Below are 22678 nucleotides of genomic sequence, written 5' to 3' on the forward strand. Positions count from 1 at the left end.
AATTAATCAGTAAAATAAGTTACACTTCAAATACATACCAAAGGTGCATTGTACAACAAATCTGATTCTTATGGGGGACCACTTGACATTAAAAGAGAGTTTTTACATTTAGGTTTTCTTGATAATTGAATGTTTAATTCCTGTGATTCAGCATTTTCACCGTGGCTTTTAGAATTCACTTCCCTCTGCGGCAGCATCAATCAGCCCCCATTTTCCTCCTAGATGGAGCCTAGCAGGACACTGGTTTGTAGAGAAATGGAAATGCGGACACATCCATCAATTAGGTTGAGAGGCAGCCAAATGTTAACCTTTATTGCAATATAATTTAATAAAAACAAGGCAAACAACAAGAAATAGTCGTGTAGGGACGTCAGTTCACAGGAAAACTCCCGCTGGAGTCCTCCTGTAAACAAACATCGTTTCATTTGCATTCAGCGTTGCTCACCAGAACGCGAAATGTGTATCCAACAAATGTGTTGCATGTATTTTCATCCTAATAAAATATTTACACTGTAGATTCGTGGGATGTTTTTTCATGCCCACAGTCTTCTTTTGCTGGCACGTTGCTACGTTTTTTTGGCGCATTACCAACACAGCTGTCAGTGAGTGGGAAGACGGCGACGTGCATCATGTCACGTGTGCTAGTAAAGACGAAACAAAGAATCTGATCATCAAAATATGGCTCAAAGATAGAATAAAATAGTGGCCCACGGGTTACCGTTAACCGAGTGAAAATAAGCCATATTATGTACGCTCTGGCCTCACAGTGAAAATTTTAAATTGAACACGTGTATGTGTGTGTGCTCGATCAGCACCAGTGAGATCAGTACAGATCAACCCAGTGAACCGGACAGAAACACATCAGTAACTTAACATACACATACCCTGTGGTCCCAACCAGTGGTTAAATTGGCTTTTGTAAGGAGGAGGAGCCCTTCTTCACTCACAGTGGTCAATATCTCTCAAAACATTAGTATTTACCTCGCACTTAGACATATTTTATCAATGTATAACCTATTTGTTTATATCTCACATCAATTCACATATTGGGTAACTTATTTAGCCTACATTTCACCATCAATCTACACTGCAATTTGTAAAACTTATTCACAATATGCACCATCAATTCACATATTAACAATACGTATTTACATCCTATCAATTTACACTATTATTTTGCATTACTTATTTACATCTCACACCATAAATTCACATAGTTAATTACATCTCACATCATAAATCGACATCAATCAAATCAGTTGTTTGCTAAACTTTCTTACACGTCACAACATCAAACCAAATATGAGCAGTCGCCAGTCATTACAATTAATTCACAGCTTTCCAAATAGGACTTAGAAGCGGATTCAATAATGAAACTCTGACACAGCGCTCTGGAAACAGCGATGAGTGAACAGACTGATGTAGCCTACTGATATTTGACATGGTAAAAGAGGGGAGGTCAAAACTAATGATTTTAAAAAGTCCTATAATGGTAGCTACGTCCATGATTATTATAAACACCGAAGCAGAGGGAGCTGAGCTCCTGCTGGCTGTACTGCCGAGGTAAGGAGGCAGAGCTGAGCTCCGGAGGGCTCCGGCCCAATTTAATCTCTGGTCCCAACACCGTTTGACTAATGTTCTGTCTCTACAACATTTGAAGAACCCATTATGTCGTACAGTGATTTTACGTGAACTCTATGACCAGAACTTAGTACACTCTCCTGCAATTTGTAATGTCTTGATCGGTTTGTATCTTTCAGCCTGTAGTGATTAGTAGCCAAGAGTGAAAAAGCATCCATGTCTATCTCCAAGTTATCATTTCCATTCAGAGATTCAGAGATTCATGTCTGGTATGATACCTCCCCGTTTGGCGAAGAAGAACTACAGATGTACCAACAAACCAGTGGCAAAATGGCAAAACCACCATCATTGGCAGCCGTATACAGATGAAATCCAATATTGATACAAATCTAGTTGGCTAAAGTCATGAAAATGGAGCTATCCACATTTTGTTCATATCTAAGCGACTATCACTGCAGAAAAACTCAATTTAAATTGTCTTTTTGGTAACAAGTCAAAAGAAACACCCAAAATGATGGGAGATGTCATAGCTGGTCACCCCTACCGCAACTGAATCTCCCTCCCCGTTGCTTTCATGCGCAGACAGATATAGTAAACACTCACCTTGGAGGAGGATGTGTCACACTCCTGGCAGATCCAGCCATATCCTGTCTGCTTGGGGGATTTCTTCAGCGGGGGGTCCAGACACCCAAAGTGATAGCAGAGCCGGCACTCGTCACACCTGAGGCACAGACAGGAAGGGCATGTGTTACTCCTCACATAAATAAAGCCGCTTTCGTCTTCCTGCGATGACGAGGCCAGCTCAAGAGCGGTGATGGATGTCGACAAGGCGGCTAGTTGTCAGTCATGAGACTTTGTTAATGCGTTCCAAAGTCCCTCTAATCACTCCACTCCCTTGACCTTACACGGCCATTGACTGTCCAATGGTTCATATCAGCGGCCGGATAAATACAGGCCTTGTTAGTGTCAGATAAATGCCTGTCGGATCTCCTAAAGCTGGACCGACTCTGTGTCCTCAGGTGAGGTAACAAGGGTCAGACAACACAGAGGACACGCACTGAGAAACTCTGAAGCCCGTAGAAGACAACTACCACGCTCAGAAGTTGTGTTGATTGAGAATATTTTAAAAGCACAGAGGTAAGTCTAATCGATGCCATTAATCTTTTTAATGGGTAAAAATAATTGCTGTTGACAAAGCAATCAACAAACAGGTTTAGCAACTGCTGAAATAAGCCGACACATCCTAAACTCAGTTCAGTTTAAAGCAGGTGTAAGTGTGGAACTGAATAAGCAATCACAGGCTGGAGCAACTCTGCAAGCAGGGAACAAACGTCTTCCGTCGTTTGAGAATCCGTCTCATGTCTGTGTGTTAACTAGAGCTAGAATCAGGATGTAGCATAAAGACTAGAAAAAGCTAGACTGTTCTCTACAGCACACTGACTTATGTGATGTGCCACATTTGTTTGACTCAATAAAGAATGAAATGTGAAAACAACAACTGATGGTTTACGGATGGAGTTAACGTTCTGGAACTATTTCTTGACAAACAAATAGTGTATCCATTTGCTCATAAGTCGATGAGCACAAGTTCTGGTCTCTGTACAGGCATGGTAAACCTGCCAAATTCACTGTGAAGTCGAGAAGTCTCACTGCACCCAACTATTAGACAGCGAACAGTAACTGCTGGACCAATCTGGGAACCTATTAGCTATTGTCGGACGATGACTTAGCTGCTGGGGACAAGTAAGTGGATATGCATGGATATGTATACCTACAGATTCTGCATTAATATGCAAATATCTCTTTATAAAGATTACTGCTGTACAGTATGAGATGTAGGGGCATAATTAAGTACAATGCCAATGTAATTAATGTTGCAGGTATTTGGTCGTAAACCAAAGTATTGGCAAACGAAGTTGGTCCCAAATTTCATGGCAATCCATCCAACAGTTGCTGAAGTGGTGGACCATTTTATCAACTCTCAAGCCCAGTTTGCACTGGATTTATTTTCGATGGACACACTTCATTCATTATTGTCTTTTTGTGTTTCTCTCTCGGTTTTCAAACCCTTAAAGCTGTCCTTCTTTTCCCCATTAATGGAGATGAATAAAGAGGGTACAGGTTGACCTCCCTGCCTGTTAAAGCTGTTATCAGATTTTCATTGGAGAATGTGAATCTCCTTCATTGATTAGGACATAATTGGCTCTAATTGTGGAGTGTGTGCGAGTGTGTGTGTGAGAGAGAGTGAGTGTGTTTACCAGGCAGGGGGAGCTTGTTGAAGGGCAGCCAGCCTCATAAATGATTAAAAGAAAAGTCTGCTCTCTTTGTGCCCTGGCTCAGATACAGTCTACGTATTTTATTATGTGTTGATTGATTTGACATTTTATGTAAATGTATCGATACATTGTACTCAAGAGTTTCTGTATTTTATTTACTGTATGTGAAAACTGTGAAACCGAAACAAATTAAAATGTTTAACTGCAGCTTTAACCATTTGGTCCAACTTAATACGTGTTATTTAGCACAGCCGCTCTCCAATGAAAGTAGGTGCCTCGCCTTAGTCAATAAAATGAACAGTATATATTGAGACATCAGCGGGTGATCACAGCTCCCTCCACACTGATTTTTGTCTGCATTGTTTTGTCTTTTCATGCTGTGTTTTCAGGATGAATATGATGAAAATCACATTATGCACTCCGGTCCAAGAAGCTGTCTGTGCATGATTTGTTGCAGCAAGAGTTTGGATATCAATTACTAGTCCTCAACAACGAAGCCAGCTTTGTGTTGGATGTGTGCACTGGAAGGAATTAGGCAGTTTGATGGTATCAGATCGGACCGCTCTATACAGAAAAATGCAATACGGTATATGACAACTGTTCCTCTGGCTTTGAGGGAAAATATGAAAAGAGGCTGGCGTACCACAGATGGAACTGAGAACGACTCCAGCCTGAATATAAAGGAGTCAAGAGCTTGTAGAGGTTCATTCTGCTTTAGAAAATTTCCAGATAAAAGAGGTTTGTTGTTACAGCTTTTTCCTAAGACACTGGTAACTGACTTGTCAGCGACAGCAGCTGAATTCAGGAACTACAACTGTATTTTCTCCTGCTAAAGAAAACCACCAGTTCCCTGGACTGAGGCCCAACGTGGCCTTCCAGTGGAGAAAATGTTATGCAGGACCACATAGTTTGAACTACATAAAAGGGTTTGGAACTGTTACTCTATAAAGGCATCACGTTTTTCCGTGCACTGGCATAACAACCACACTTACCAACCCTCCTATGTTTCCCGATCTTACTTCCAGACCCTCCCCTTTCCTGGGAGACTCACATTTTTAATTGCCCTCTCTCTTGTTTCCTCCTGGATTTGTAATTCTTCCATATTTTTCCTCAGATTTGATTCACTATATTCTTCCTTTGGTTAAAACAACCTGTTGCTGACACTTTACAGGATGTATAACTGCCGAGATGCACGCGACACGAACATGACACGGCACATAGGTGGTGGGAAGCTGTTCACACTCAGAGTTATTCTGTATTCTTTCCTGAGAATTTCACTTTCAATCCTTTCATGATAATTAAATAAATAAAAAGTATTTGACATAAAAATGAGTCCCTGTTTTGTTAACTGCACATCAGAGCAGTTTATCCAGATGAAAACTGAAGGTGAGCACACCTGTAGTGTCGGTAACATTACACGGGAAAACCCTGTTCGTGTACAGAGTCAGTCTATAAACTCTGATGGATGTTGACGACAGATAAGTCTGGCTAACCTGTGATTTTTGTTTCCAGCCTGTGTGATTGATGCTTCTCAACCCCGTCAGACAATGTCACCGTGATCCACCGTGTCAGCCGTTAACACACACACTGACCTAAAACCAAAGATGTGATGTGGCTGGATGATCCTATGAGCGACCGACAGAACACAACAGAGACTCAACCTCCATTCAGAGTGAGAGGTTATGAAGGGCAGCCCTCTGGCAAGAATGGCTGTGAAATAGGTCTAATGATACACCTGTAGTGTTTACACATTAAGCATGGTAAATTTAACCAAATCAGAGCAGAAATTTAATTGGCATAGATAATTGGCATCTTATGAGTTGTAGGGGCATAAGCTAACAGCTGCTGCACATTAGCACAAATATGCCGAGGCAGGTGGATCTCTCTCTCTCTTTCTCTTTCTCTCTCTCTCACACACACTTAGCAAAGGATCTTGGATGGGCTGAGCAGGCATATCTGCCTAGGAAACGATGGGAATTTAAAGTGCCCTCCGGCCACCCAGTGAATAGAAGACAAATGACCAAAGTGTGTGTGCTTCACTAATGAGCACACTCCTTTTGTTGCACACAAACCGCCAATTGATTTCACATGAATCTCCGACTAAGGCAAAAAAAAGGGGGAAGGAGCAAACTCTTCAGTTTCTCTGCTGGAGACTCTTGAAGACCTTCCAAACTCGCAGGAGGGTTCTTTTTATTTAGCGAGACTGTGACGACTGCACACACGCTTCCCTAATTACTTTACCTTAATGAACCCTTTGTAATGTCGGTTGTGTATCGCGGGGAAGATCTTTGAGTTAAAGTAGTGCTCACTGTTGCAGATGCACGGTTTTGTTTATGTGTGTGTGTGTAATAATGTGGTTTTTAATCTTCATTTAATGTGTGGCAGGTGAGTTAAACTTCTTTTTCAGCAAAAACTGAGCTTTAAATTTGGACACATTCACACTAAGAGCTGACCAACACAACACAGCAGCTTGGCAACACTTACATTTAGACAAAAGTTCATGACAGAAATAGATTCTATTCAATGTGAATTGCTCATGGAGTCTGAGTGCACAACGTGCTGTCACGTAGAGATCAATTCTGATGAACTTTGGTGCTGACAAAGAGCAAAACATCTTGACTTTTGAGAAAAGGGAAAGTATGCGGCCGAAATGAAAGCAGCTGTTTGCCTTGTCATGCTAACAAATACATTGCCATCTCCATAAACTACCTCTTGAAGGCCAAAAAGCAGCAAGATCAGTTAAAGAAACATTCCTATATTTTGGGAAAATTTCTCTTTTGGCGATGTCCAATGAGCCTGTCAGTAATTCAATTTAGTACAAGAATATCACCTATAGACAGAACTCCCTCTGATTTTAGTCAAAACCACAAGTCAACATCAGGATGGTGCTACAAGAAGGTCAAAGGATCACCAAAGTCAGTCATATATTAGCTGGAGGCACAAATGTCTACAAAACGTTGTGGCAATGCATCCAGTAGATGTTAAGATATTTCACTGGATAAAGGAAAAACTTGAACCTGCTGGTGCGGTGGAGGAAAAAACTGTGAAGTAACTTACTTCTCTGGCAGCTATGAAAATGTCAAGGTGATCCATCTAGGAGATGTTGAGATATTTTATTCTGGAACAAAGTGATGGACTGACCGACTAAAACTTAACCCACAATAACTTTTTTTGGCCACTTAGGGGCAGCAGAAACAAACCATGAACCCAAAATAGCATATTTATTGAAGATGTTCGAGTGAACATTTATTTACACATCCAGCAGTTACAGAGCAACATTATCATTCATTTGAAAATGTGTTTCTGAAACACCTAAAAAATGTAATATTCACTCTCTTTTACTCTCTTCTTTCTTTTGTCTTTACCGACCCCTGAGGGAAATATCTGGCTCTTTAGCTGTTAAATGCTCCACTATGTTCACCTCCTAGTCACTAAAAGTGCCCTTTCCTTTCCTTTCCTTTCCTTTCCATTTTGTGCTGAGCAGCATACAGTGGATTTTTATAGTTTTTATAGTTTTGCTGAAAAGGAGAGAGTGAACTAAAACAGTAAAGTTGCAGTCAGACAGCTCTAAACAGTAACCTGAAACTCACTATAAAGCTGTGTAAAGGTGCGCGGAGCTGCAGATTCAGATGATAATTCTCTGCGGGTTCATCACTCTGAATGAGGCTTTGTTCAGATTTTAATTTGATGTATCGTTACAACATTTTCCCCAATATAGTTGCAAAAAGCTTGTAGCGAACGTTGCTTGGTTGCTTACTTGTTTCACCCTCCCTCCATCTAGCACCCCCTTGCCCAGACTTGGATTTTCTGGCATGAGTTAACTACCACCACAATGTCAATTATCCAAACATCCATTCAGAAACTCCATGTTTTTCCAACAGTCTGTGGTTTTTGCCAGCATTAGACTGGTTAACTACCCAGGTAGCGATGAACCAGATGCTTCAAGCTGTTGTTTGATCCATAAAAGTCAAACATTTGCAGAATTTGGGGCCCTTTGAGGATGATGAACTTAGACCCTCACTTGGCCGTTCTACGTAATGTAGCCAGTGTTCAGTCTCTACACTGTCTGAGCCACCTGCTACCACCAGCCTATCTGCTTCCAATACTGCCCTTACACACCCAGCCACAGCAAGGTCCTTGATGTTATCAAAGCAATTTGGCCCTGCTTTAATCATTGGGAAAATTGAGCAGCCCCCTCCTCCCTCTCCCTTGTACTTTGGAAGCAGACAAAATCCAATCACTCATAAGAGAGGTTATTGATTGATGTAATCTTATTGGAGGTGAGGTGGTGGAGGGGACATGATTGATTGCTTTTGTCTGCTACACGTGTTGCTCTCGGTTGGCGATTTGTGTCCACTTTCATCTGGCATTTAATCTCTGTGTGGGGTTCTCAGTTCCCCTCTTCCACCTCCTCCGGTGTCGCCCCAGGGACCCGTCCCTGCCAAAGCGGACCTGATGGCCCATGATTCTGAGCTGGCTTTCGTTTGATCTCTTCCACCTCTTCAAAATCGCTGTCACATTTCAGTCCAGGCCTAATAAAGAGGACGTGTCATTACTCAAGGAACCGCAAAAAAGCCTCCATTCATCCACATAGCCTGCAGAAATGTTCAATGACAATTCATCACAACTAAATTAAATCACAGTGATGTATTCGATTGAGTCACTGATACGGCGAAATGAAGTCTTTACACCTGAAAACCTAGCAAGATAATTCAAGCTAAGCGAACCATGACGAAGCAGAAGAAAGCAACAAATCTCGGTGAATTCCTGATGTACCGATCTGTTGAAAGCAATCTGTATTTAGTTGACGTCTAGAGAAAGATACTTGTCTAATGCTTGTTGGATAGTCACACCTTTACAATGACGAATTGGGCAGGGTACAACTTTTGTAACTTTCTCAAAGTCAATCCTGCAGAAATAGACCAGGTACGAGAGAACAGACTTTTTCTTCACAACTACTTCCATAACTTTTCATGTGTACAAGAACGAACAAGCTTTTTCTATGTAGGACGTACCAAAAGACGCCTGTGGGATCGACTCGCTGAGCATACATATTCAATTAGAATTTAGGGATTGCGATTACCCCATGACGAGACACTCTGGTGAACTTCACAATGCTAATGATTCCTCATTGGTCATAGCGGGAACTGAACACATTAAACCTTTGGTTCAGGGGGGAATATGGAGAAACCTGACCAAAGGGGAAGCTGTTTGGATCCATCGACTAGAAGTATCCTGGGCTCAATTAGGACAAAGAATTCATGTTTTCTGGAAAAACAACTTCTCTGTACAGGCTTCCTGGTGTGTTTCTTACCGCCAATGTTTAAGCCTACGCATTGTGACTGTCTCCCATTGTGTGTCAGGATAGGCAAGGCCACTTGTATTTGCTTGAAGCCCTGATGAAAACGTACCTTTTTTTATATTTTGGACTGCTGGGTTGTCTGTCGACCATGAATGTCCATTCAAGGCTGTCCAAATGTGTATATTTCTACTCCAGTTTGAAGGATTAACGCATCAGCTGACCCACCTTTGTCTTTGAGGCCAAATGTAACAATTACGTGATGGTCAATGCTAAAACAAGTCCTAACAAGTCAGCAAACTGATTCTGTCTGTCTCCACAGGGTTATGGACATAAAGTTTCTTAACATTGGCAACCCTAAGGCTACTGGTCCTACCAGACTAAGTAGAGGTACAGAAACAATACCTGTGTGTGTGTTTTGTTCTTCTGAGATCAGTTTTTCAGTGTTAATATATCAGTTAAATGTAACTATTGTTTACTTGTTTAGGCCATAATCATTTTGCCTGTTTTCATTAGCTTCTCTGTGGTCGAACCCCTTGAGGAGTAGCTATTTAGAAAGGCATCAATCAGCTCCCATGTTCTCCGGTCCTTATCAAACACAAACCAGATGACAAAAACAAAGACACAAATCTAAAAACACAGAAATGACGCACTGAACCAAATAACCCTAATGATGAGACACAGAACCTGTAGGGTTATTGATGCTTGTTGCATCCAAACTGCTTTGTATCTGCGGTCATGGGTCCATGTATCGACAGTGGTTTTGTGGCCTCGAAAACTTCTTTTCTCTCGACCAGCCCTGATGTCTGAGCCCAAGTGACTGAAACAAGGCAGTGAATTTATCACAAGTGGGCAATGCAATTATCCTGGGAGTGGCCACGTGACAGAAATCAATATGACACAAAGCGCTCAGCCATTGACTCTCATCCATGACAAAGTGCGCCAGTGTCTTTCCATAGAAAGGAGTGGATTATTGGAGTTTGTGAGCCTCCTACTTTTTTGATTTACTGTTGGGTCACTACAACATTATAAAAGAGCCATTGTTTTACAAGAGAGGGAAGTAATGAATGGACTGCTGAATTCGCACCTATGGACTAGACTTGGAAAGACAAGTCAGTGCGGCTGCCTTTATTAGCTCATCTGGGTACAGCTCATTCACAGCTGGGATGGAAGTGAAAGGTAGTGATCTCCACACCTCTCACCTGCTGCTGTGTGTGTGTGTCTGAAGTTTCTCGTATTTTCCAGCAGGGGGCCCCAGTGAACTGGGTACAAACCTGCAGAAGAGTTGATTTCAGCAGCAGGTCTGCACCCTCACCTCTGCGGGACAAACTGGAAGTCTTGAGGCATCTGACCAGGCCGGAAACTCAAGTCTACTCTACCGGTACCTCGCTGTGGAAAATTCCACTAGAGATACAAACAGCTTGTAGCACACTGCAACTCCATTAAAACAAGTCTATGACGAGGTAATCGATTAGGACGTGAGGCTCCCATGGGGCTTTGTGGTTTAAATTCGGTGTGCAATGATTTAAAAAAAAGGGTTAGGAGGCAACAGAGTGCAGTTAAAAGATGATAAGACAGAAACCAGTTGAGGAGGAGGAGGAGGAGAGCGGAGAGCTCGTACCTCAGGAAGCATTTGAGTGCACCCACACTGTGGAATCAGTGGGATAAAGAGACTGGGGAAGAAGTTGAGGAGTAATAGATTTTAGCTGCTTGGCCACACTTCCCACACAGCCTCAGTCCCAGCTCTTGTGTTTTCTGTTTTAATAGGGGGGAAAAAGGGTGAAGTCAGCAAAAACAAAATGCCGCCATTAAATCATCTCCCCGGATCCGGTGTCAGAGCAGTAATGGGAAACGCACTCATCATCGGAAAGGTTACTGCTTTCCAGAACCTCCCTGCTAGCTTTTCTCTCTCTTTATCCCTCGGCCCCTCCCCTTCCTGCGCCTCCTGGCCTCAGTCTCATCCCCTAACCAGAAACCAGCTGTAGCCGAGCTGATGTCTGGTTTGCCGGCTGCTGTTTGGTCCCCAAAGACCCCGGGGTCGAGGATGAGGGATTGGGGCAGTTACAGTTCGCCACGGTGTGTTGGTTCCATCTCACGGTGACGCAACCATGTTGAAGACCAAAATGTCTCTCTTTCTGTCTGTCTCACACAGTTGTTTCAAAGAACAAAGGCTGCACATCCACCTGCAGACAAAGTGATCTGTGCTGTAAAATGTTATATAATTTCACTTTTTGCGATTGGGGTCAGCAGTATCGGCTCCGTCGCTGAAAAACGTATCCACCGCAAAATACTGGAAACATTCAAAGCACACTCCAGTTATTGGACATATCTCCCAGGACCTTCAGCCACAGCTTGTGGCCTTCATAGTTGTTTTGTCATAAACACAGACAAAAGTAAACAATCTATTGTACAATACAACTAAGCAACCTGAATCATCCCATGGCCACAAAACATGGATGAAAGCCTCAGAGAATCCAATCAGAGGACCTCATCTAATTCTTTGTTAAATGCCATTTCCAAGACACTTGATGTGATGATTTCTAAGATCTTTTCAACAACAGAAGCATCAAGCTCCATTAAGATTAGCTTAGAATAGATGTACTGACATATTTCTTGGAAATATGTTAAAAATACCACAGATGTTTGAGTCCAGCAGAAAGTAGCGTTGTACCATGGTATAAAAACTGACATACTAGCTCATCTACAGCATTGAATTGTAAAAATATATTGATCGTATTAGTGTTATTAGGACATAGGACAGAAGCTTTTATTCAACCAACATCTGCTTGTACGGATTACATAATGTGACTGATAATATATAAAAACAATAACTGTGCAATGTGCTATACTACGAAACAGTTATGCTTGTAAGTAAAAAAATAATTTCGGTCAAGATGTCATCCTATTCTTTGATTAAATACGATCCTAAAAACATAAAATTTCTGGGCACAGTCGTACTCTCCAGAGGATGAACCGTCACTGTCACTTTTGTCTCGCACCAGCCATAGGCCACAATGTCGACTTCAGACACACACCTCATTAACTGAAATTAAGTGAGACACTACGATTGAGTGTATTCTAACTGCTGATTTATGATCTCGTCGATGGCTCCTCCTGTTTTTGACTTTTATTCTTTTATTTAAAACCATCACTGTGCTTCAACTATGAAATCATGGGCATGAAACGGTGTACATGATTGAATAATTGTTCTATAATTGATCGACTGGTGTTCCATGGGTTGTCAAGTTTTAGGGTCCCGTGCTGTAAAAGATTTGGATCTTATTCAGACACAGAGAGATTTTCTGTACACTTAGGCATGAAAATGTAAAAGTAAAAGTCGAAATTGGCAATCAGCAGCTACGACACTCTGTGTACAAAAAAAAAAAAGTCGATGCTGTTCAAAACCTCGTCAGTTACTGCAGTAAGAGAATCCAGCAGATCATTCTCGACTGCACTGTATGTGGGCTGAGAAGCAACACCCCACCACCACCACCACCTCAACAAGAAGGCCACTTCCCAGGTGATAAATCACAGATGACAGAGGGCATTACACGCACAAACGGACCGCCGCTGCCGCACCTTTAGAACAATTAATTAGCTGGCTGACACTCATTTATCACTGCGGCAATAAGGTGAAAAAGTCAAGAGTTTATTAAAGCTCCGCTTAATTTTCAAGAGCTATAGGCCAGAGGCTGAGACACTTCAAATACACAACAGCAGCAACATTCACATTCTTACTTCATACAGTACCACAGTAACACAATATACAATACACAATTAATCAGAAATATTCCCTCCAAAGCATGTCTGTAAACAAATGTTTGGCAATAAAAAGAAAATATGGTAGTCGCTTAAAGACTACGTCACAAATGAGAGTTAATCTCTGTTCACAACACAAGCGTATGATATATAATCAAGTATGTAGGCACGAAAAAGTAAGACATGTATGTTTGGCCTCTTCAATAAATACTGTACACATCGTCACACTACATAGCTACCTGGCATTCAAATTCTACAAGACCACATCACTTATTTTCAGCTTTAAATTACTGTACAGATCTGAGTAAATAGATATAGCCATGCATTGTAGAACTGACACGCAGTCTTTGAGACTGACGGTGGGGGGGGTCTGGTCAGGAGTCAGCAAGTCATTCTGCGCTGAGATCTCATCTCTAAAGACAAACCCAAACGCGGTGTTGCTCTGGACACAGTCCAGAGAGACAAAAAAAAAAAAAGCGGTAAAACTGCGCGGGTTTGACTGCTCCCAAAAGCATGCATATAAGACCCTCGACAGGAAACGGAGTGACATATGAGGGCAGAATGTGACACTTGTCATGAGCCCTGACAAGAGCAGCAAGCAGCTGTTGTTTTGACAGCACTGACTATGGCCACCAGGGACACGGAGACAAAGCTGGGCTTCTTTCTGAGGACGTGTCAGTTCAACTGTCACTTCCAAGATATGGAGACAGAGGAAGACTTCTAAACGCCTTAAGACACTAGAGACATTATGACTAATATTTAAGTGCTATTACCGCTAACTACACTAGTTTGTTTCTACTACAGATGCTTTATGGTAGCTTTATGTTAACTGCTACACTTGATACACAAGAAACAGTTGGTCTTTCTATACACAACACTGACTTTTCTTAATTCTGGTCCTCCATTTACTTAGAAAACACAACACGACACTCAATTCTGGGAAAGCCTACGTTCAAGTGCGTCTGGAATGAACCGAATTTCACACTGAAACGCTCGGGGTGATTGGGTGGCAGATGACTTCAATCAGTAAAACTGACTGGTACTGATGAGAAGTCGTATGGGGAGGTCAAAAAGTGCAGAGCACCAGTCTAGTACCATTAAAAAAAGAAAAACTTATTAATGTAAAAGAATTCACCTAGAGGCAGAGAGAGGAATTATTCGGGATAGAGTCCGTCAGTCAGAAGATAGAAAAATCAATTCTTTTACAGCACTTTGCGTTGCGTCCACACTGCGAGCAACACGACCAACAATCCAAGAGTCTTCCACTCATTTCTTACAGAGGAAAGTGCGAGCTCATAAGCTTTGGATGAACTTCTTACTCTCAACAGCCAGATTTGAAAAAAAAAAGAAGAAAATCTTGAGCTTGAACTATCTAGAAAGTTGATTCTCCATGGAAAGCAGTGCATCTTCAGTGGTCTTCATCTTTCAATAGCAGGTATAATGTCATCAAAAAAGACTGTCTGATGGACCCTCTAACTGTCTAACATCCGGTTTAAAAGAAAATACATCATATCAACAAAGTCATGACACAATATCATGGGATCTTTAAAGATACCAGGACTCGACGTCTTACAAATGAAATCTGGAACAGTTGTATCCATCCATTGGCTCGCTGGTAAGCTCTTTTAGTCCTTCTTTACTGATTTGTTAATGCTAGCGCAAGATAGGTGTTGTGGTTATTTGCCAAAATGAATTGAATACATGAATTGTATAAACACATGACTTGCTCTTATGTTGTCAAAACTCTGTAGATGCAGACAATTGCATAGGTGCAACTGGAGCCACAATTGGTAACAAAAAAAGACTCGTAGAGTGTCAAAGCAGTTCAACATTAACCAAAAGGGTTTTGGCTCCAACAACACTTCGGCGTTTATGCTCCATGATTTAGATTTAGACAGTCCCGCTCAATTTTCGTTGGACAGTTGTTGGTCCAGTTTGGATCAGAGGTGGTTGCGGGGCAGCGTGGCGGTCTCGTTCTTCAGGCCTGACTCGAGCGCCATCCTTCAAACGCCTCAATTTGCCTCTCTCTGTCTCTAAGCCAACAGGTCATCTGTCCCGAGTTTTTATGGGAGGTGAGGTGGCTGCCCCGGCTCTCACAACCTGTGCAATGCAAAGATAGAAAGAGTCAGGGCAGCACACCTCACCCCCTCCGCCCCGCAACCCTTACAACTTCAACACTGTCTCAAGAGCATGACAAATAAAACACAAACACTTGTCTGTTCAAGTGTTGAGCTTTTTTTTTCTTCTATCATCTGTTGCCATGATACTGAACAGTACAAGATGTCACTGCGTAAATGGAGATGAAAAACTCAAGTTTGGTATTTTCTGCTGCTCTGTAAAGTAGTGCAAGGGAAAATATGCTAAGAAGCCAGTGTTAAAATGGTTGAAATAATAAGCGTGCATGGACAAATAAAGGTGAGTTGCTTACAGTGGATTACAGAGTGGGTAAAAAATATTATGGATATGGAAGTGGAGTTGGAATGACCTACCTTTCATCTTATTTTTAGCACATTTTGACAGCATTAGCCTCAATAGTCACGTCATACTCACCAGTTTGCTGTTTTAAGCTTCTCTTTTAACCATGAATTCAAAAAAACAACTCCAAGTGCTTCTACTGTAATTTGACGTTTCCCCAAAAATCAATGGAACGCAACACTTTGTGCATGTTACGGTAAAAGGAAGAATTTAGGCCTGCAATCGTCACTTTCATCATTATCCCCTGATTTATTGATTAATACGTCAGAGAAGAGTGAACATTTTACTTGAGCCCAAAGTAACATCTACACAGAATGCATCTGTTTGAAAAGTGACTTAAACGATTATGAAAAAAATCACCAAAACAGTTGGCGGTTTATCTGGAGGGGATTATGTTCTTTAAGTTGCCGGATTGTGATCCGTGCAGGAAGCGCTGAGCTTCATTGACAGCAGTTTAGCAGCTATCGAACAAAAACAGTGAAGAAGAAGCAAGTTGGAATCAAGCGGTGAGTGACCATCGGATTTCTTGCCATACTCAGCAGGGTGGTGAGCGTGGCATGACTCCTGTAGTAATGGATTTAGTGCTGCGGTATGTACATTACTCTGAGTTTATCGAGAGAACAGGTAAAGATGGAGTGGTGGGTGTTTGTGTCAACGGCAAATTAGAGCGGGAAATGTGAAGGAAGAGAGAGAGAGAAACGAGGGAGATGATAAAAAGATGCTTGGGAACATCAAGCGCTGCAACAATTTAAAAAAAAAAAGTCATAAATGAGCCAATGACAGTTTTGGAGGGTGAAATTCGTGACGGGGATTCTGATCCAATGAGAATGGCGACAATTCTTTATGCAAGAGATCTGATCACATGACAATGTGCTGACACGATGCCCTGCTGTGATCTAGTTTTTTTATTTTCTCGCAGAATTCCAATGTCAAAGAAGAATCCTGGTTATTAGATGCCTGACACCTGAAATCCCAGGAAAGGAGCAGAATAAATTGTGCTATTCATTACGCCTTAATGAACTGTGCAAATGTATGTGGCAGGTCAATATAGGGGGCCTATGGAGAAGATACCCTCAGCCCCCCTCGTTCTGCAGAGCCCAGGCGGCCAGAGCCTAATGAAGACTGAACTTTAATCATCAGGAGGATATGGCTGCCTCACGAGACCAACACACACTCACACACCGAGTATGTCTAATAACCCCACCCCCTGCTCTCTCTCTCTGAGCCACACACACACACATACACGTTCCCTCACCTCACAAGGTTTTCGTTGTCGCCCGGCCCTTTACAGGTTGTACACTCAGTCCTCGTGTCATCGGCTTTGGGTTTTTTCTGCATTGCAGACTGGCGCTGTCGGCGTTCCCTTGGCAGTGGTTCCTATGGAAACACGGCTGATTAGAATCGAGAGTTTGTGTGCGGGCACTTGTTGGTGGACGGGATGTAAAACTGGAGAGAGATGAGGAGTACGCTAGGGTAATATTTCCTGAGTACAATTCATGAAGGTGACTGTTTGAATTAGACCGATGTGGATTGTTCTGCCAATAATTCTGCCGTAAACCGACAATGCATACGTTTTTTTTTGTGGTTGTTTAATGTTTTAGATTGTTTAATGGCCTAAATTTCTGTTTCTAGAAAGAATAACACTATTCGGTAAGAACTATCACCGTCTAAGTGTTGACAGATGCATTCAAAAAGCACAGAGTTGGGCTTTGTTCAAGATGTAACCAAACCTGGCAACCTCACCTTTTCTACAAAAAAACAAAACAAGTGGTCTTTCTAACCTTCCTGTGTGCAAAAACCTCTGGGTCAAGAAACAAGCCTGCAGAGACTCACAGAGGACACTAATGGACAGTTTAGTGACAAATGGCCAATTTATGACAGCACAGGCATGACATCGAACCCCTTAAGGGCCAGTATCCGAGACACGGGGGGGTCTTTCAAGGACTTATAAAGGAAACAAAAGAAACTGTGCATCCGACTGTCCTACCCTGAAGAGGATGATTATGTGATTTGTGTGTTTTTCAGCTTCTCCAGATCTGAATTTAGAGCAAGTAAACTTTTTTCAGCTTCTCCAGATCTGAATTTAGAGCAAGTAAACTTTGTTTCTCAGTATAAATATTGAAACTTTTTTGATGGCTGAAGTTAAAGTGCAGCTGAAGTGCGGTTAAACACCTCGTGTTTATTATTCATGAATCAGTGAATCTATTGACATGAATCAACCAAGCGTCTTTGATATCTGTTGAACTAAATGATTAATAAATTAATCCACATTTTAAGGCATTGATGAATGCAAATGCCCCTCTGCTAACTGGTTAAATATTCTTAAATACACGTATTACTATGCCCAAAGTCATGAAATAAATGAATAACTTGTTTTTTCTCTCTTCTCTAAGTTTATTCGGGGCAGCATGGACAGCCTTCATCCATTAGCAGCTCTCTAAGATGAGTTACAAGTTTCTCCCCACACAACACTGTTATGATTTCTGATTTTGTATATATCAAAAAGCCTGTAGTAATAAAAACATGCTTACTTAGATGTCAGGGGTAGATAAAAACTCATTAACTGATATCTTATTTTTAATAAAAGGGACAATATTGGTAGATATAAGCAAGATGATGAGTTGGTCTAAGACGAATACATCCGGATTATGTAAATAAAGGGGGTGAAAAGTCACAAAGAACGTGGATATGTCTGGAGCTTGTGAGATACGACAGCAGTAAAGGTAGTTTAATGTAGCAGACTTAAGTGACTAACCTCGATTTTATCGTCTCTGTCTTCACAGATGGGAACTCTCTTCCTCTTCTGGCCTCTGGTTCTCTGTGAAACACAAACATTTCACTTTTAAGCAGTGGTCAAAAACACAACGCACTACAACTCTTAAATGAGACTTTTATTTCCGCTCCGCGTTCTTCACAGCGGGTCAGCACCTCGAGATCAAAACAAAAGGTGTAATTTCCTGTTTTTACGGGTCCAGTTTGATTCACTCACCGAGCTCTCTGTGAAACGATGTTTTTTGACTTTCCAGCTGCCAAAAGCTCAGAGTTGATTAAAATATTGGTGCTCTCATCTTCGTTGCCTTTAATTACAACGGTGGTCTCACCGCATTAATCTTTATGGGCAACAAAGAGGCTTCCCTACCTCCTGATTAGTGTAGCTAAGGGTAACCCAAGAGAAGGTCTGCAGACACTACTCACTCCTCTGTTTTTCCAAGTAAAATAAGAAAATTTGATCTTATGTAGGGTAACCGGATGATTTAAATCCTGGATTATATTTTTGGTAGAAAGAAAAACAAAGTGAAAAGCTAAATGAAACAAGGTAAAGATGTAAAACCAACCACTTGGACAGCTAAATACGGCTGCTGAACAACACTACGGAAGCTAAACAATGCTGGATGGACGTCTAGCAACGCTCCTATCTACTGCACTTGTCTGAAGAGTTCCTTCTCCTTGCACAAGACTGAACGGAGCATGAAAAGGAAATAGAAATCAAACATCTCCTCCTTGTTGCTAGTGAGCGAGCGAGTGTCTGAGCTGCTGGGGAAAGTTTAAAAGGGGAAGAAAAATCGACAACATATTTAAACAGATTGTGAAAACAATTCCATCTGTCGCCTTTGGCTCACTACCACTCGCCAGATGGAGCACTTATCATTAAGAATGCTAACTGCAAGAACGCTGCCAATTGGCTCGTACAGGCCTTTCAGTATTTCTCCTGCGACTGCACCGCCTAACAAAAAAGGGGCCTGAAATTATTTTGTTATTTCTGCATTAAAAGTGGTGTCTGTTAAAATAATCTATAAGGCCACGGAGAGCAGGGCGCAGTTCAGAAGCTGGTTCAGCTAAAAAACACTCGGCACACACAGCACAGCTCATCTCAGGCTCTGCTCAGGTGAGGAAATTAAAACCGCAGGCAGTTTATAAGTCCCAGGCAAAATCAATCTTTTAATTAAGTACATCAGTGCATCTTTAACAAGCATGAATCATTTCACACCGGATTAGAGAAATTAACAGAGCATAGGAAGTGGTAGTAACTAGATGTATTAACTTAATTCTCATAATTTCCAACTGATTAATGACATATGTTCATATGGAAGGTTTTAATGTTGGCGCTGTGGCGGCAGTAAATCACGACCCATTAGCAGGAGCGTTTTATCGCCACCTTCAGTTGGCCTGTCGAACCTTAAACCTCCCCTTGGTTTGCTTTAAAAGGTTCAATGGTGATGTCATCGCATCAAATGAATTTAGAATGTAAAAAAATAATTCCTAGTGTCTTTTTAATATGATTTTTTAAGGCTGGAGATACCATTATCACTTGAAAGCTGCACAGATTAGTCATTCCTGATTCCTCTCTGCGCTTTGATTGATGCAATGTGAAAGATGCTTGGCACCTGGTTGAGAAATTTTCCAAAAGCAAGTTAATGGGACTATACTACTACTATAAAAGCTGTCTCTTTAATGTGTAGAAGCACCATTACATCATCAGTAACTCCGCCAAGGATGCTGTTTTTGGTGTCGTTTGTTTGTCTGTCCAGAGGATTACGGAGAAACTACTGGTCTGATTTAATGAAACTTGGTGGTGTAGAATGGGCTAAAGAAAAAACCATTACACTTTGGAGTTCATTCAAATCAATGGACAGATAAATAAATGATTCTTCGTTAACATTGGGAGATTACAAGGTTCATACAAACCCTAGGACCCGGCACCCATAAGCTTTTATATTTACGTTTCATACAGTCAAACGGGTCCCGGGTCTATTTAACATATCCAAGTGGATCCTGTCCGTGATCAGACAGCTCCAATCATGATGGACGTTCGTACCAAATGACCTGCGTGACCATACTCAGGAGTTTAAGGGTCAAAGAGCGGATTTATTTTATGTAAGCCACGAAAATAAATCAAGTTGTCTTCTTCGTGTTAAATGCAACGAAACGCGCAAAGCTGATTCTGAACGAGTTGTGTTTGTCATCGGTCGCTGTGACTTTTAGGATGAAATAATGAGTGGATTAGTCATGCTGTTCCAATCAGCAAGAGAGGAATAAGAGAAAAGCTGGATGTATTTTACCAACTGTCTTGGCCAGACAGATGGATTATGTGTGTCATGCACAGACACAGGGGAGAAGACTAATGACGTTACATTAGGTGAGACACAAAGTTAGGGTTTTGACAACATGTAAATGAACTTGTTTATAGCAATCAGCTGTGATATCTGTTGATCTGAGTCTGTGTCTTCTGGCCAGGTTAGAGTCAGACATTTCTTGAGTCTGCATGAGTAATTTCTGGTTCTTTTAAGGCTAGGGCGTAAATATTTGACCTCTACATCAAACATTACTGTAAAAACAAAACATCCTGGCGGGGGTCTGCGATCTCTGAGTGCCTTTCTTGCTAAGAAATAGTTTTTACTGTTTAAATGTTTCATTTTCAGAATGATCTTCTTGTGTTTTACATTTCTTAGAATGAAACTTCACTTAATTAGTGTATTGATGAATGAAATCACCAGGGAGGGGGAATAAAACCTGCTGACGGTGAGAAACTGATGACAGAGGTAAATAAAACCGTGGTTGCGTTTGAGTTACATACCCCACTGTAGAACAACAGTGTGTTAATGAGTTGTCCTTGCATCAGCCTGGATAGAGTGTGTTCTCTGTCTTTAGCAGAGCTGTGTAAAATCAGACTGAGTGTGTTATGGAGCATTAATTTTACAGCTGCGACATTACACACATGCTAAATAAAATCCAGCTCACAGGTTGACTTTAAAGGTTTTCCTCCAGTAGGTACTACCCACTACAGGGCCATGAATAACAGCCACAAGACTCTCGGCTTCATCGAGGTGGCACTGGGCCATGTTTGGCCAAATGTAAATATGTGCACACACACATACTCTTTCCTGACATACAAACTCCCCAACGCACACACATATATAACACAGTGCATCCGTGGAGGCCAGCAGGAGGTCGATTAGCCAGTCCTGATAAATTGAAACATGGCTTTAGAGAAGTGCCAGTGCTTGGGTGCCCTGGTAAAAGCATTAAAAATGCAAAGCAGGGCCCTTTTAGCGTCTGCCATAGCACGCCTTGCATTTGAAGATAAATGCTGCACTGAAGTGGCTCGCCCGAGTGGCTGTGGCTGCGAGAAAAATCAGAAAGCTGCTTAATCCCTGAGAGCTCCAGCAGGGTCCTCGGCACATGTCTGGGCCCAGGGTTTCCAAACCTGAACAGAAAAACACATTAACCCAGACTGCCACTGTGCTCCAGCACTCCGCTATTTCCCCCTCTAAGACAGATAGAGTGCAGGGAGCGGGGGAAAGTGGCTGAGACACTCCTCCTTTTCTTTGTTCATTTCTCTATTTGTAACAGAGACTGGAGTCAGGAGCAGCTTCAGTGGAATTGAATCTGCTGCTGTGAGCGTCCACGGCTACAAGAGGAAAGTTCCCCTCAAGTCTTCGGTGAGTGGCACCAGGTCACATATTGACAGTAGAAGAAAAAAAAAAAAAAAAAAGGGAAGTGAGAGACAACCCCAGCCACGCCACCACCCACTCCTCACCCTCATCGCCGAGCTGACAGATATCAATCTGGAGTGTTTCTTGAGGGAGAGGGGGAGGCTGCTCTGTATCGCAGGATCAGAGCATGGTCAGTACAGATAAGTGGGATCCAGTGAGGGATGGAGAGAGGGTTCGGTTTCCTCTCACAACTGACACAAAATGTTACGCTCCGAGCTGACACAGTCCACATACTGTCGCTCTTTTATGGTCAAGAAAAAAAAAAAAAAAAAAAAGCAAAACTGTCAAAACTTATGTCACTGGTGCTAAACATTTACTAATATACACATTGACTGTTTATTAGCAGCTGTATCTTCATGTCTTATTAAGTTAGATTTAGTTTAGTCTCTGTGTGGACTTCCAGAGGATGTATCAAGCTAAAGATTTGAAGATACTGGTATCATATAAAAACTAGAAGACCTAATGCAACTATTGGTACCAACGATGTCATATGAGTTACTCAGGACAGAAAGCAAAATAATGCTCCATTTAGGATAAATATTGCTGATGTAAAAAGTGGCATGGCTGTTTTCAAACAGTCCCTTGACCTTCCACCTCACGGTATCTGAGTGAAGATGTGGTTTTATGGGTAACCACGGGTCTCCTTCATGCTGATCACGTGCAGTTTTGCGATGACTGGAAAGCCCAGTTGTATTCACGTGTGATGATGTTAGCACTCACTGTTTAAAATGACCTATTGTGACCTCCGTGGTAATCACAGCCTCGAGAAACTGTAAAACCCCAAACTGGAGACT

At 41.8% G+C, this 22678-nt stretch overlaps 1 protein-coding gene across 8 annotated transcripts in view; it reads right to left on the minus strand.

The window, feature by feature from the left end:
- The window catches only part of phf14 (PHD finger protein 14), a 79265-nt gene that overhangs the window by 23688 nt on the left and 32899 nt on the right, over positions 1-22678 (minus strand). For 4 of the 8 annotated variants that reach the window (XM_027286177.1, XM_027286179.1, XM_027286175.1 and 1 more), the window contains exons 15-17: positions 18146-18208; positions 16646-16767; positions 2185-2302 (exon numbers count right to left, since the gene is read on the minus strand). In XM_027286177.1, the coding sequence (XP_027141978.1) occupies positions 2185-2302; positions 16646-16767; positions 18146-18208 (303 nt within the window). Of the gene's footprint in view, positions 1-119; positions 241-617; positions 642-2184; positions 2303-12784; positions 15016-16641; positions 16768-18145; positions 18209-22678 lie in introns of those variants that run through there. The other 4 variants (XM_027286178.1, XM_027286180.1, XM_027286181.1 and 1 more) reach the window with 4 other exon arrangements.

The sequence above is a fragment of the Larimichthys crocea genome, chromosome XIII (genome assembly GCF_000972845.2).
Source record: "Larimichthys crocea isolate SSNF chromosome XIII, L_crocea_2.0, whole genome shotgun sequence".
In the NCBI taxonomy this organism is placed as follows: Eukaryota; Metazoa; Chordata; class Actinopteri; family Sciaenidae; genus Larimichthys; species Larimichthys crocea.